Source organism: Camelina sativa, chromosome 7 (genome assembly GCF_000633955.1).
Source record: "Camelina sativa cultivar DH55 chromosome 7, Cs, whole genome shotgun sequence".
Taxonomy (NCBI): domain Eukaryota; kingdom Viridiplantae; phylum Streptophyta; class Magnoliopsida; order Brassicales; family Brassicaceae; genus Camelina; species Camelina sativa.
Window position 1 is genome coordinate 14,190,635 of NC_025691.1, and position 13,780 is coordinate 14,204,414.

The following is a 13,780-nucleotide window of genomic DNA, read 5'->3' on the forward strand; positions in this document are numbered from 1 at the left end:
TCAAGCAGCTCTTATTTCAGTACCGGAATCATCAACATTATTCAGAAAAGAAAACTCTAAATTTTGACCAGAAACATCAACCACCGACTTATCTTCCAAACTTATAATGCTACTAATTGTAGAATCACTTTTGGAACCTCCATCATCGNGGAAAACCCATCGTGTGGACTCGATCATCAAAGTCATGCGGAGCTTCTTATGCATCGTGGTCGAAAAAACCTCGACGACCATGCAAACGTCCTCCAAGATATGTTCCAGTTTCTACTCAGTCGTCTCCCTAAGTACCCTCTCGTTTTTGTGTAATATTGGAGTGTAGTGAAGTTTTCGGAATTCGAGTTTCATGTAAAAAAAATAAGGTGAATTTTCTGATTTGTATTCTTGTTTGAATAATGTATGAAATTAGTGTGCAATGTAAAATGATGAAATATACAACTCCATGTTATATATTTCTGATTTTTGAATTAATCAATACTAGCAAATTTCATGTTACTATGTTTTTTAAGTTCACATTATTACAACAAGTTGAAAAATTCAATCTCGTACCAAACCAAAGTACAACACACCCGTAGACTTTCGTATCTTAGAGTTTAGATCCAGTGTTTTGCACCCCACTCGAACCGGTCTCATCAAAACCAATCGTATGGACAAGAACCTCTCTTAAAAGAGTCTCTCTCATCTTACCATACACGTGTCCACCACCACGTCTCATAACAATCTCCTCACCTAACCTAACGGCGGCCTCAACCGTCTCCGCCGCATTACCATACGCCGAATCAACAATCCCCATCTCTACACGGATAATGATGTTTAAAATGGGTAATGATGTTTCCTAAGGCTGGTTGTACCAAATTTTTTCATCTCTCCAAATTAATACAAAATAAGGCCGGTTGTACCAAAATTTTTCACACTAACATAGTTACACAAAATAAAACACCAGTTGTACCAAGATTTTCAAATTAACATAGTTTAAAACACCAGTTGTACCAAGTTTTTCAAACTAACATAGTTTTACAAAAAAGAAAACACATCAGTTGTACCATGTTTTTCAAATTAACATAGTTTTACAAAACAAAAACCACACCAGTTGTACCCAGTTTTTCAAACTAACATAGTTGTACAAAAAAAAAAAGTTGTACCCAAAATTTTTCAAACAGACATCACACTTTTTTGCTAAGCCCTCTCGTTATAATGGGACTCCTACCTTTCTTGCTTACATGTTGCACTTTTGTTGTAGTCATCTCTCCATCATCTTGACCCACCTCTTCTGTTCCTTTTTTCATCTTTCTCTTTCTCTTGTAATTCTTCTTGATTTTGTTACTTTTCTCACCCTCTTCACCCACCTCTTTTCGATTGTCACCCACCACTAAATTTTTAGTACCCTCACAATCCAATTCAGCCACCTCTTCATCCTCAACAACCTCTTCCTCCTCAACAATCCCTTCAAACTCAACAACCTCTTCTTCCTCACCCACATCCACACAATATGCTACATTCTTAGTAGCCTTAACAACCTTTTTTGCTTCTTTCAATTGTTTCACATTTACTTCCACAATTTTCAATCTTGTATCCAGAGTATCAAATTTCGCAGTCATCTTCTCAAACCCACTATTCAACACTTTCATGAATCGGTTCTCTACCTAATCGAATCCATTATTTACCTTTTTTAGAGCCACCTTGGTCGGAGCAACCTTCTTCCAACCTTGCTTCATTTGACCAATATTTTCTTGAGCCAAATTACCTCCATCTGGATTAGCCTCAACTGCTCGGCTAGCAACATCTGCTTTATGCATATTTTCAAAAAATATTGGCTTCTTTTCCTTAACTATACGCTTTGTCCAACCGTCTTCAATTGCATCATCCACATCTTTCCATCCACAATCGTCATCCATGACTTTCTTCATAAGAACTTNCCCTCTCGTTATAATGGGACTCCTACCTTTCTTGCTTACATGTTGCACTTTTGTTGTAGTCATCTCTCCATCATCTTGACCCACCTCTTCTGTTCCTTTTTTCATCTTTCTCTTTCTCTTGTAATTCTTCTTGATTTTGTTACTTTTCTCACCCTCTTCACCCACCTCTTTTCGATTGTCACCCACCACTAAATTTTTAGTACCCTCACAATCCAATTCAGCCACCTCTTCATCCTCAACAACCTCTTCCTCCTCAACAATCCCTTCAAACTCAACAACCTCTTCTTCCTCACCCACATCCACACAATATGCTACATTCTTAGTAGCCTTAACAACCTTTTTTGCTTCTTTCAATTGTTTCACATTTACTTCCACAATTTTCAATCTTGTATCCAGAGTATCAAATTTCGCAGTCATCTTCTCAAACCCACTATTCAACACTTTCATGAATCGGTTCTCTACCTAATCGAATCCATTATTTACCTTTTTCAGAGCCACCTTGGTCGGAGCAACCTTCTTCCAACCTTGCTTCATTTGACCAATATTTTCTTGAGCCAAATTACCTCCATCTGGATTAGCCTCAACTGCTCGGCTAGCAACATCTGCTTTATGCATATTTTCAAAAAATATTGGCTTCTTTTCCTTAACTATACGCTTTGTCCAACCGTCTTCAATTGCATCATCCACATCTTTCCATCCACACTCGTCATCCATGACTTTCTTCATAAGAACTTTCTCATCGGGAAATGGAACCATGATACTTTGAATCTCCTGTAAAAGTAAAGAATCATATTTAAATACAACCATAATGCATCAATAGTTAATATGTAATGTAATTTATATTTACAAATATCTTACCATAGTTGTACTAAGAGTATCATACAAATCTGACATAGGAAAACTTTTAAGATGACTTTGTTTGAACTTCGACTTACACATCCGAGAAAACTCAGGATTTGCTTCTCGAACACTTTTCAAAAAATTGTTCTTCAGAGCGGGAATAGCTTCATACACTATAAGCTATTCACAACAGAAATCAATCAAATATCTAAAGATGAATACTTTACCTCTAAAGGAGTAACAAAACTAAGAAACACCTTTTGTAGGCCCACAACTCCTTCACATGAATGCATAATATGAAAAAGGTCTTTCATATTAGCATCAAATGCAAATCTCCCCACAGGAATGATTTACACATTTCTAGGTCACCTACAGCTCGGTAAAAGAAACTTTCCACAAATGGTGCGTCCTTTCCCTTTTTTCCTTTCCTACTATGACACTACATAAAAAATAGAGGACTGCTATTCTTAGACGGTCATCAGAAGCTTTCTTCATTGACAGTAGCTTTGGCTCCACATCTGCAAAATGTATTGTTATGTATTGTTGCCCCTGGACCAAAATGTTTCCCAACAAACACATTACTATCCAATCTTTCATAGTAGGCTGGAAATTCATGACAATACAATCCAAACATTAGTGCCATTTCGGTGAGATAGTACCGGAGCGAAACCCCGTTCACAATAAACCAACACTCCTTTTTCTTATCTAAGCATGTTGTGCGAAGAAAAAGCATCCACAGAGCCCGCATCTANTGTTCCAGTTTCTACTCAGTCGTCTCCCTAAGTACCCTCTCGTTTTTGTGTAATATTGGAGTGTAGTGAAGTTTTCGGAATTCGAGTTTCATGTAAAAAAAATAAGGTGAATTTTCTGATTTGTATTCTTGTTTGAATAATGTATGAAATTAGTGTGCAATGTAAAATGATGAAATATACAACTCCATGTTATATATTTCTGATTTTTGAATTAATCAATACTAGCAAATTTCATGTTACTATGTTTTTTAAGTTCACATTATTACAACAAGTTGAAAAATTCAATCTCGTACCAAACCAAAGTACAACACACCCGTAGACTTTCGTATCTTAGAGTTTAGATCCAGTGTTTTGCACCCCACTCGAACCGGTCTCATCAAAACCAATCGTATGGACAAGAACCTCTCTTAAAAGAGTCTCTCTCATCTTACCATACACGTGTCCACCACCACGTCTCATAACAATCTCCTCACCTAACCTAACGGCGGCCTCAACCGTCTCCGCCGCATTACCATACGCCGAATCAACAATCCCCATCTCTACACGGATAATGATGTTTAAAATGGGTAATGATGTTTCCTAAGGCTGGTTGTACCAAATTTTTTCATCTCTCCAAATTAATACAAAATAAGGCCGGTTGTACCAAAATTTTTCACACTAACATAGTTACACAAAATAAAACACCAGTTGTACCAAGATTTTCAAATTAACATAGTTTAAAACACCAGTTGTACCAAGTTTTTCAAACTAACATAGTTTTACAAAAAAGAAAACACATCAGTTGTACCATGTTTTTCAAATTAACATAGTTTTACAAAACAAAAACCACACCAGTTGTACCCAGTTTTTCAAACTAACATAGTTGTACAAAAAAAAAAAGTTGTACCCAAATTTTTTCAAACAGACATCACACTTTTTTGCTAAGCCCTCTCGTTATAATGGGACTCCTACCTTTCTTGCTTACATGTTGCACTTTTGTTGTAGTCATCTCTCCATCATCTTGACCCACCTCTTCTGTTCCTTTTTTCATCTTTCTCTTTCTCTTGTAATTCTTCTTGATTTTGTTACTTTTCTCACCCTCTTCACCCACCTCTTTTCGATTGTCACCCACCACTAAATTTTTAGTACCCTCACAATCCAATTCAGCCACCTCTTCATCCTCAACAACCTCTTCCTCCTCAACAATCCCTTCAAACTCAACAACCTCTTCTTCCTCACCCACATCCACACAATATGCTACATTCTTAGTAGCCTTAACAACCTTTTTTGCTTCTTTCAATTGTTTCACATTTACTTCCACAATTTTCAATCTTGTATCCAGAGTATCAAATTTCGCAGTCATCTTCTCAAACCCACTATTCAACACTTTCATGAATCGGTTCTCTACCTAATCGAATCCATTATTTACCTTTTTTAGAGCCACCTTGGTCGGAGCAACCTTCTTCCAACCTTGCTTCATTTGACCAATATTTTCTTGAGCCAAATTACCTCCATCTGGATTAGCCTCAACTGCTCGGCTAGCAACATCTGCTTTATGCATATTTTCAAAAAATATTGGCTTCTTTTCCTTAACTATACGCTTTGTCCAACCGTCTTCAATTGCATCATCCACATCTTTCCATCCACAATCGTCATCCATGACTTTCTTCATAAGAACTTTCTCATCGGGAAATGGAACCATGATACTTTGAATCTCCTGTAAAAGTAAAGAATCATATTTAAATACAACCATAATGCATCAATAGTTAATATGTAATGTAATTTATATTTACAAATATCTTACCATAGTTGTACTAAGAGTATCATACAAATCTGACATAGGAAAACTTTTAAGATGACTTTGTTTGAACTTCGACTTACACATCCGAGAAAACTCAGGATTTGCTTCTCGAACACTTTTCAAAAAATTGTTCTTCAGAGCGGGAATAGCTTCATACACTATAAGCTATTCACAACAGAAATCAATCAAATATCTAAAGATGAATACTTTACCTCTAAAGGAGTAACAAAACTAAGAAACACCTTTTGTAGGCCCACAACTCCTTCACATGAATGCATAATATGAAAAAGGTCTTTCATATTAGCATCAAATGCAAATCTCCCCACAGGAATGATTTACACATTTCTAGGTCACCTACAGCTCGGTAAAAGAAACTTTCCACAAATGGTGCGTCCTTTCCCTTTTTTCCTTTCCTACTATGACACTACATAAAAAATAGAGGACTGCTATTCTTAGACGGTCATCAGAAGCTTTCTTCATTGACAGTAGCTTTGGCTCCACATCTGCAAAATGTATTGTTATGTATTGTTGCCCCTGGACCAAAATGTTTCCCAACAAACACATTACTATCCAATCTTTCATAGTAGGCTGGAAATTCATGACAATACAATCCAAACATTAGTGCCATTTCGGTGAGATAGTACCGGAGCGAAACCCCGTTCACAATAAACCAACACTCCTTTTTCTTATCTAAGCATGTTGTGCGAAGAAAAAGCATCCACAGAGCCCGCATCTAATGGTTTGCATACCTAGGCATATGGAAGAAATGTTTGAACTGAGGATGCTCTGTAAACCAATTCAGCTCATCATCTGAAAGATGGCTCTGCAATACTCTCACTGCTCTATGAATGTAGTTAGCTGATATCTTGAACGGTTTCATAAATTCACTAGGTTTTAAGAACATGTCAAGTGGTTGTAAAGCTTTTGTTTCCTCATCAGAATCCTGCATTCAAAAACAAGTTATACCGAGTTATACTCAGTTGTACCTTTTAGTTTTAGACATTTCTAATGTACAAAATTATCCTAGTTATAACAAATCCTAGTGAGTTGTACCTTTTACTTACTAAAATGTCTAAGGGGGTCCAAAATCATCCTAGTTATACCAAATCCTACTAAGTTATTCACATGTTCAGTTATATACTGTTGAATCTCCTCCAAGGATTGAAGCTCCTTCAGTATCAACTTTTGGATGTGATTCTTCTCCATCTTCATTAGTGATATCTGGTTCTGTAGATTTCAAATTTTGACTTTGGTCTACGTTTTGTTTATTAGCCATTCCTCCTTTCCACAAACCTACAAACAAAAATGATTACATTAATTTCCAATTCTACAAAACTTAAAATGGACATGAAATCTACACACATTCGGCAATCTCGACCACAACAAAGAAAGGTAAGAGGAGAAGAATAAGATCCAAATACCCAAAGAAGTCGCCGATTAAGGATTTTGATTCTATTGTAAAGAAGGATTTTGAAATCGACAGTTTCTCTTGGGGTTTTCTCTTTGACAACAACGATGTAAAAAAAAGAAGCTTTAGTTTTTTAGTTGGGTTTTAATCGACCCTAGGTTTAACCTGATTTGAGTAATTTTGGATCTTTTTTACCCATTTAAACTGGTTGGGTCAGTAATAAATTTGATTTGTAAAGGATACAAAAGTCTTTCCCTAATTTTTTGATTTAAAATAATTAATAACAAAATTCAGTTTTATAAGAAGAGCATTTGACATCAATTGTTGGAGAGTAGAGAGTAAAAGAGAATTTAACCCGAAAATTAACGACTACATGATGACTAGTTTGCAACTAGGTTAACGACTGTTTGACCACAACTCTGTTTGGCAAAATAAAAATATGGTATGAATCAGCTCCTGTTTCTCAATAAATTATTTGGCAAAATAAAAATATGGTACAAAATTCATACGTAAACAGAATATAAATTCATAAATTCATATATAAAAGTGGCAATGCTAGTGGGGGAAATTTCATTTTTTAGACCTTTATTTGGTCTTGAATGCAAAAGTATACCCCATATTCGATATTTGAGAAACATAACCACCAAGGGTACTGTAATTACAATTGACTCCCTTATGACCAAGCAAAAAACAGAAGCCGAAATGACAGATGCATGTAACCTGAGGAAGTCTGCAACAAATTTTTTTAAAGTGGATTACAAATTGACATCAACAAGAAGACATAAAAAGACGTCTATTCTTTAATTATAGTTTAAATTTTAATTAAAAAATTATAAAAAGTAATTTGATAAACCTATTGATAAAAAAATAACCACATAGACTTCCTGCATTGAAATAAAATAAATTTACATATACACGAGTCAAATTAAACAAGGAAAGGTTTATTAGGCTAAAATTATTTAACTTAGGATTTTCTTAAGTAGACTTCTCTGTAGACTATTGGTAGTTGACTTTGTTATGCAATCAACCATTAATATTATATTATCTTAATTTCACCGATAATTTAACCAAACCCATAGCTGAACATAACCGAATGCGTAACGATTTCTTGATTTTAATCTACCGGATAATTTAACCATATATATAGGTCTCTCTGTAATTGAACTCTAGTTTTTTATGTGATCTCTATTTCTCTCCAAAAATTCTGATATTGTTGCTCTCGAAAATTCAGATTGTCTTCCGTCTTTGAAACTCAAGGACATCTCAAATAAGTATTCTCATCATTTCTCATCGGCGATTTCATTTTGTAACGTTTTAGCTTATTTTGTTTGAAATATATATATTTTCATCGTTTTTTGTTCATTTTGCACACAGATATAGGGTTACACAGCTACACTCAGCCATCTTCTAGTTCTTTGCAAGTATGGAGTGCAGGTCCACCCGAACTAAACTTTCTTGCCCTGACATTTGGAATTACTCAAAAATGTTTCTGCGGAAGGGAAACCGTTATGAAATGTTTCACTACAGCCGACAATCTTGTAAGGATTTTCTTTGGATGCAATAACCATGAGGTTGTGAGACTGTGTGGTGGTTTATTCGGTTGGTACAATTATTATTTGAGTATAAGTAACATTCTTATGGGTATATTTATTTCTTCGTATAGGATAGAGAGGGCCATATTATGAAATGGTGGGATGAGGCTATTATACAAGAACTTCAAGCAATAAGAGGTAGACTTGATGACTAGAGGCATTCTATTATAGCCATCCAGGAAAATGAAGATATGTTATGTGTTCAGCAGGAGCTAGACAAGGTGAAAGATCAGATGAAGGAATTACGTCTGTCAGATCGTCGTGGACCATGGGTGGTCGAGAATGTGTTAATCGCCGGTATAATCCTCATTGTTGTATTAATCTCTTTGGTTTCGTAGGTCTTTCAATTAAGATCTAAAATCTGTGAACATTTCTTTATCGTGTCTGTTTGTTTGAATGGTATAATTATGTTTGTAATCTGTGAACTTGTTTCAGTTTCTGTAATATTTGGACGACTTCGTTGACTTCAGTAGTTGACTTATTTAGTAGACTTCAACCGTTTACATAAAGACTTAAAACTTAGATTATAAAGTCATTCGTACAATGTGAGTAAAGAAGTCAGGCGATGAAGTCTGCGTGTGAAGTCTACTCGTTAATGAGTAACGACGCGACGGTTCACATTATTAATTAATTATATTTATATGTAATTGTTCATTGTAACCGCTTCGTCTCGTCTATATAAAACAAGTCCTTTGCCTACTGACTATTTTTGCAAGTACAACCAAAAAAAGTAATTAGCAAATCATTTCATTCCTCTCACAAAAAATAGTATGTAGTTCATCTGGACAAAGTTGATGCACTGTCGACGCCTCATGATCTAAGTCCAGATCGCATGACGAAGAATTGGAGATTGAAAGTCTTTCAGTACTTGTATCGGTCAATCTAAATCATCACATCCACGAAGAATTGGAGACTGAAATCATTCACGGTTGGGTAATTCTTAGAAAGTTTCTATATCACTTCACTTCATACTTATAAGTGTAGAATTTTATATTCTTAGAAACTTTTGTCCCTATATCAAAGAAACTCGTTCACCGTCGTTAACGATGTATTAATTTTGTTCATTAGATTGATTTGCAGTTTAAATTATGGTTTAGTTTCCCAGGAAAAAGTCTTCCTGATAAGTCTTCAGCATAATTATTACAAATATTAAATTGATTTGATTGATTTGATTGATTTGATTGATTTACAAACGGTTCAGTTTTCCGTGCAGAATTCTGCATGAGAAATAGTCAACATAATCATTACAAGTTTTAAATTGATTTAATTGATTTGACGTTAGTTGGCGGTAATTTCTTTTTGTTTAATTAGCCGATAAGCGCAAAAATCTGTGATTAATAGGCAGGATCCGGTTTTAATCAGTTTTTTATATTTTTACGGTATTTTTTCAAATAAACCGGAATTGGTTTTCTAAAACCGGGATTATTATAATTATTATAATTTTACTCAACTTAAAAACCACGATAACAACTATAATTATCTCTAATTCCATCTTGCTCATATTGTTGTCATCAATCTCTTCCTCTTATCTCTTCCGCTTATCAATAACAGTTGATTTTCCCATTTCCTTTTGTGTTAAACTTAAATCTCCATCTTTTGGATTGTCTTTTTTGCTTACTTTGCTTAACTTTTTTGTACCAGATCTCGCCGAACTCTGCATTCTTCAACCCCGCCATGAATATCACCAAGGATTATTTAACTGTCCATGAATACCACCAAAAAACGGTTTCCATTCTTCAGCATCTACATACAGTTCATCTCCATCTCCATTGTCATCTTCATCTTTAAATTTATCGTACTCACTGTAATCGAAATCCATCTCATCAACATCTTTCGGCGTCTCATCTGCATGATGAATATCATGGAAAGCTTCTGCACATTCTTCGGCACCTCGATCTACATCATTACCAAATTCATTTGTTGGCTCCCCTTCTTCAACAGAACGAGAGTTGTTTATATCAATATCACATTCGTTAACCGGTTATCCATCTATGCATCGCGTAGAGACGCAAAGGCGAACAAACATTCCTACTACTAAACTCTATCAAGTTCTGAACTGATCTATCATTTGTGACATAGACAGGAGGAGTATCTTGGAGCAATTGCTGAAGCATCATCTTTGTTAAGGGATACGATAAGTGAACCATCTCGGTTTCTTTGTCAATCAGATAATCTTCTACAATCATTTCAACAAGCTCATCGTATGTACAACCGTTTCACAAAAAAAATATTCTCCCACCTTTGCGTCTATCCATGTCAAAATGTCAAGACTCATTTCTCGTCAGCCATTCTCCGAAAACAACGGGTATATGCGCCATTTCCCTGAAAGAGTAAGAAGCAAGTTAAATACTCATTATATGGTTGACAATCCGTAGAAGTCTTAAATCAATAACCTAATTGCCTAAGAAAACCAAAAACTTGATTTATCCAAAAGTATAATATATTATCATGAAAAAAATATACAGAGGCAAATACATAACCGATATAAAACAAACGAACAAAAAAATCAAAAAAAAATCTATATATATTTATAATTAAAGACTTTTTCAATTACATAGACTTCACACAGAACTCCAACACGTTGACTTCCAAAATAAGTCTAAGTTAATGACCTAACTGCCTAAGAAAACCAAAAACTTGATTTCTCCATATGTATAATATATAATCATGTCAAAAACATAAAGAGGCAAGTACATAACATATATCAAATAATACAACAAGAAAATCTTTAAAAAATTTCACCAATTTGCAATAAATTGGTTTTCAAATTTTTCCGTCTTCATATTGATGTCAAACGAGTAGACATCAACAAGCCTTTACGCAGAGACAATAACTCGAAGTCTACTTTGTGGTCTATTTTTGCAATTACAATTTAACAAAGCAGACTGCAAACGAAGTCTACTAGGTTAGTTGACTTATTTTGTGGTCTTCCTTTGTTAATTTTTTAGTCAGTTTTCAATTAAATTTATAAAACCGAGTTGACTTCAAAGGAAAATTCAACAAGTTAACTTCGATTTCAGTCTATTATGGCTATTTTTGCAATTGACCAAACCATTGACTTTGTTGTAGACTTCTAGTTACACAGTAGACTTCATCTATCCGTCAACTAAAAAAAGTAAACTTCATCGTGGTTAGTTTTGCAATTGACCAAGTTTGACTTTCCCCAAGTAGACTTCAAACGAAGTCTCCAGACACGTTGACTTCGTTTGGAGTCTGTCGTGGTCATTTTTGGGATTGACCAAGATTTTAATTTATTTAATTAGTAGACTTCTTTTGTAGTCAACTAATTTATTTTAAATCAATAATATTCTGGTCAATGTTTTTATATTTTCGTCAATCCCAAAAATAGCCAAAATAGAAGTCTACTCTTTTATTATGGTAAGAAGACTTCGTCTGGCAGTCGTAACTAAAAAGTCAAGAATTTGGTCAATTGCAAAAATACACCTTAGTAGACTGCAAACGAAGTATTCGACAGAAAGATTATAATGCAGTCTAAACCATATTTTTTTGTTTTCAAATGAATTGAAGGAGACTGAAATTTCAGTCTACGGGCTCGAAACTCGATAATTTTTTTATTGCAAAACTAACCACATAGTAGACTTTACATGATATTATGACGGTTGGAATAACAAATGAAGTCTTATTTCGACAAAAAATCAAAGAAAATCACGAAACCTACTGGAAAATAACCTTATCGGTGGTTGTTTCGCAATGTCAAGCACCGAGGACGTCGTCTTTAGTCACCACGGAAGAAACCCAGCACCAATTTAATCACTATCCAAGAATCACAACATATAACAAGGTGAACACACTTTCAAATTTTCTTAGATTAAAATGAAGTTCTCATAGATGGAGAGGAGATGGAAGAAAATGAAGTTCTCATAGCATTAGGTGTTATTTAAGCTCAAAAATTTGGGTTGTTGAAGCATTAAGAGCTTCAAATTTGGTTGTTCATGGTTGTTGGAAAATTGATGGCGGTGGCACAACCGTAAATAAAAGAAGAAGATGGGGATATGGATGTAATAAACATTTTTGCAAGAAATTCAAATATATCAGAAATAATGGCATTTTTGTGAATACAATGAACACATAAGAATTTAATTCAGAGAAAGTGGCAAATGTTGAAAAAAAAAAAAAAAGAGATAGTTATTTTTACAATTGACTCAAGTTAGGGGTCTAGTTTTGCAAACACCCCATGCTAATGAACCCAAGATTTTCAAAACACAAAAGTGACAAGTTCTACAAAATTAGAAAATTCAAAAGCAATTTACCACAACACAAAGAAAAGGAAAGAAAAGAAAGCTGAGAAAGGTAGACATAGTGACAAGTTCATATAAACAGATAAGTGACAAGTTCAAGGGATGTGAAATGATTAACAAGTAACCTAATAAGCAGATGGAGATGGTTGAGAGATGCTTTGTGGTTGCTGCAGCTGAATGAGTTTCCATGCAGTCCAAAAAGGCTCAATCAATTTGTCGCATATACTTTTCCACCAAGGACAAGTACTCGAGCTTGTCCTTTAACTCATCCACAGCTCGTACATTATATGCTTCACGGGCTGCAACCGCAACATCACGCCGTTCATTATCAACAACATGCTATTTGATTTTATGTTGATTCCTTCAGTTGCTCTTGCAATGCCACAAACAATGAAGAGTCTCCTGGGTGCTTGCGCTTTTCATTGACAAGAGTCGTTTTGATACTTCCAAATCCATAAAGATTTCCTCTTGAATCGACTCTTCCAATGCTTCTTCATATCATGTAACGCTGAACGCATGCTACATTTGTCATAACTTTTTTTCAGGAAACCATATAGTCGATATTGTCCACAATATTCGAGCTAGCCTTCGTCTCATATACATTTTTTTTTGTCTCAAACTTTTCAAGGATCGATTCCAGATATTGAATACTTTGTGCCAGAATTTTACAATTCTTTTTTTTTTTGTGCACCAAACAATTCCTTTTTTTTACTTCTTGAACTTAACTTTTAATTTTACATTCTTTTTTTTATAACTTTTTTTAACTTCTTAAACTTAAGTTAAAGAATTTTGTAATCCTTTTTTATTCTAGTTAAGAAAATTAAAATTCAGATTTTCACAAATCCTACATTTCTAATTCTTCTCACCGTGAATCTTGTATACGACATTGTTCAGTAGTTAAAATGACTCCACGAAACGACGCAATAGTAAGAAAAGAAACCTACAAAACGACCCTACAAAAGGTGTACTCATCTTCGGAATATACAGAAAAGTCCAACCACATATTTATTGTCCATATTCTTGAGAATGCAATAAATGATCATATATATTGTTCATATCTATACTAGTATTTTTTGCAGCAATTTTTGCTCAAAAATCGATTTTGGAAAAAATTTACATTTAATGTCATTTAATGCTTATATCTATAGATTCTCTACTAGTATTTTTGGAGCAGCTTTTGCTCAAAAATCGGTTTTGGAAAGTTTTTACATTTAATGTCATTTAATGCTTATATTCATA

The 13,780-nt window shown here is 34.5% G+C and overlaps 2 protein-coding genes across 2 annotated transcripts in view; both read right to left on the minus strand.

Annotated features, from left to right (window-relative positions):
- Window positions 581-2,804, minus strand: LOC109125442 (uncharacterized protein At3g43530-like). The gene is made up of 6 exons (XM_019227066.1): window positions 2,769-2,804; window positions 2,394-2,681; window positions 2,076-2,327; window positions 1,659-1,895; window positions 1,328-1,592; window positions 581-789 (listed from the first exon to the last, which is right to left on the minus strand). Exons 1-6 carry the CDS (start codon window positions 2,802-2,804, stop codon window positions 581-583), a joined length of 1,287 nt encoding a protein of 428 aa, XP_019082611.1.
- Window positions 3,661-13,780, minus strand: part of LOC104701150 (enoyl-CoA delta isomerase 1, peroxisomal-like) — a 21,654-nt gene continuing 11,534 nt past the window's right edge. Inside the window, exon 2 of the mRNA XM_010416791.2 lies at window positions 3,661-4,014. Coding sequence (XP_010415093.1) covers window positions 3,833-4,014 — 182 coding nt within the window. The 3' untranslated portion in view covers window positions 3,661-3,832. The remainder of the gene's footprint in view (window positions 4,015-13,780) is intronic.